The sequence below is a fragment of the Quercus suber genome, unplaced genomic scaffold, assembly GCF_002906115.3.
Source record: "Quercus suber isolate HL8 unplaced genomic scaffold, Cork oak 2.0 scaffold_141, whole genome shotgun sequence".
Lineage (NCBI taxonomy): Eukaryota > Viridiplantae > Streptophyta > Magnoliopsida > Fagales > Fagaceae > Quercus > Quercus suber.
The window spans coordinates 844,013-846,649 of NW_027069602.1; the positions used below are offsets into that span (position 1 = coordinate 844,013).

The 2,637-nt window shown below is 33.9% G+C and overlaps 1 protein-coding gene across 1 annotated transcript; it reads left to right on the forward strand.

Annotated features, from left to right (window-relative positions):
* Nucleotides 1–220: 220 nt before the first annotated feature.
* Nucleotides 221–2,244, forward strand: LOC111988194 (uncharacterized). The gene is made up of 2 exons (XM_024019975.1): nucleotides 221–653; nucleotides 1,022–2,244. The coding sequence occupies exons 1-2, from the start codon at nucleotides 221–223 to the stop codon at nucleotides 2,242–2,244; spliced, it is 1,656 nt and encodes a 551-aa protein (XP_023875743.1).
* The last annotated feature ends 393 nt before the right edge of the window (nucleotides 2,245–2,637 follow it).

A 2,637-nucleotide genomic window follows, 5' to 3' on the forward strand; every position in this document is an offset into this window, starting at 1 on the left:
TAATATATATATATATATGAACTTGTGAACTTTGTCTTTGTCACTTTGTATGATGTGGCTAATATTAGTAATATATATAAACTTGTGCTTGTCTATTTGTGATTATTTTGATTTTAGATTTTTTTTTTTTTTTGGTTTCGTCCCTTTTTTTTTAGTTGGTGTATAGAACTACAAAATATGAAAATAATGAAACTTTTTTTTTTTTTTTAATTTGTAGATCATGAGTAAGTCCACTACAATATTAAATTTTTTCAAAAGAAAAAATCTAAATAATTCTGAAGCCATAGCTGATGATGCAAGATTTCCAACCCCTAGCATTGATGTCCCAGTTTCTGAAAATCTCCAAACAGAAGTTCCAAATGTCACCATGGACGAAAGTACAAGTTTTGTGCATGATCCTGAAGTCATAGTTGGTGATGCAAGATTTCCAACCCCTAGCGTTGATGTCCCAGTTTCTGAAAATCTCCAAACAGAAGTTCCAAATGTCACCATTGACGAAAGTACAGATTTTGTGCGTGATCCTGGAATGCGTAAGCAAATATGGGAATATGATGCTAATGAACGGGATGAAATTCGACGAGCTTACATTAAGCTTGGTCCATACCAACCTAAACTAGATGAGTACAAGAAAACTAAATTTGGACGTCATTCTCGTAAATTTAAACATTTCTAGTTTGCAATAGAGGAATTTAGTAAATGGCTTGAATATTCACCTAGTAAAGATGCTGCTTTTTGTCTACCATGCTTTCTCTTTGACAAGCCAATTGGGAATTCTGGGAGTCATGTATTCACTAAGGATGGATTTTGAAATTGGAAGAAACTTAATGATGGAAATAATTGTTCCTTTTTGAATCATATGGGGAAAGAACCTAATTCTTTTCATAGAGCTTCTGAGCAAGCCATGACAGATTTGATGAACCAGTCTCAACACATACAAAAGGTACTTGAAAATTTCAATTCTGATCAAATTGCAAGCAATCGATTGTGGTTATTGATGTTGTCAAAGTACTTGCATTTCAAGGACTTGCTTTTAGAGGACGAGATGAAAGTTCTGATTCAATTAATTGTGGGAATTTTCTTGAAATATTGGATTTGGTGGTATCATATAATGAATATGTTGCAGAAGCGATTGAGAAAGCTCCCAAAAATGCCTCTTACAAATCACCAAAAATCCAAAAGGAAATCTTACATGTATTTTCAAACAAGGTGAAGAAGGCAATTCGTGAAGAAATTGGTGATGCAAAGTTTTGCCTAATTGTTGATGAAGGTCGTGATGAGTCAATGAAGGAGCAAATGGCTATTGTTATAAGATTTGTAGACAAAGATGGTCTTGTTCGAGAACCTTTTTTTGGGGTAGTTCATGTCCCCAATACTACGGCATTAACCCTAAAAGATGAAATATATTATATCTTGTCACATCATAGTCTGGATATTCAAGATATTCGAAGGCAAGGATATGATGGTGCAAGCAATATGCGAGGTGAGTGGAATAGATTAAAAGCTTTGGTTTCAAATGATTGTTCATATGCTTACTACATTCATTGTTTTGCACATCGCTTGCAATTAGCATTAGTGGCAGCATCAAAAGAAGTTATTCTTGTTAAAAGTTTTTTTAATAGATTATCATCTATTGTCAATGTTGTTGGTGCTTCATGCAAGCGTACTGAGCAACTAAAAAATGCTTATGCTAATCAAATTACATATTTTGTTAAAATTGGTGAGCTTGAAACTGGAAGAGGACTTAATCAGATTAACACATTACAAAGGGTTGGAGATGCTCGTTGGGGTTCTCACTTGAGATCGATTTCTAGCTTGGTAAATATATTTAGTCCAACATGTGAAATTTTACTTAAGATCATCAAGGAAGGAAATACTACTTCCCAACGAGAAGTAGCATACTCATGTTATCATGCTATGATTTCTTTTGAATTTGTGTTCATTTTGCATCTCATGAAAGAAATTATGAAGATCACTAATGCACTTTCTCAAGCTTTGCAGTGTCAGTCTCAAGGCATTTTAAATGCAATGAATTTTGTTTCATCCACTAAAGCACTTATTCAAAAATTCATAGATGAAGAGTGGGATAATTTACTTACCACTATGAAATCATTTTGTGAGGCACGTGACATAGATGTCCCAGCCATGAATGCTCGTTATGTTGAGAGAGGAGGTCTAGCTCGTTATCAACAAGATGACTTCACAATTGAGCGTCATTATCGGGTAGATATTTTTATGCTGCAATAGATTCTATATTACAAGAATTAAATCATCGGTTTAGTAAGCATGCGGTGGAATTGCTTAATCTTAGTTCAGCTCTTGATCCTAAAGAGGCACGTGAGTCCTTTAGAAGTATAGACATTTTGTTGTTAGTAAGCAAGTTTTATCCAAAATACTTCACAAATCAAGAAATGACACTTTTAAAGACAGAAGTTGATCATTATGAGCACAATTTAGTACGACATACAGACTTCAAGAAGCTATCAAGTATTTCTAAGTTGTGCCAATGGTTGGTAAAAACCCGAAAATCATTATTTTACCCATATATTTATAGATTGATTACACTTGTGCTTACTCTTCCAGTTTCTATTGCAACTACAGAGTGAGCATTTTCAGCCATGAATATTATCAAGAATAGGC

Coding starts and splice junctions, on each gene's coding strand:
- LOC111988194 (XM_024019975.1), top strand. CDS start 221: ATGAGTAAGTCCACTACAATATTAAATTTTTTCAAAAGAAAAAATCTA. Junction 654..1,021: donor TAAATTTGGACGTCATTCTC/GTAAATTTAAAC, acceptor TTGCATTTCAAG/GACTTGCTTTTAGAGGACGA.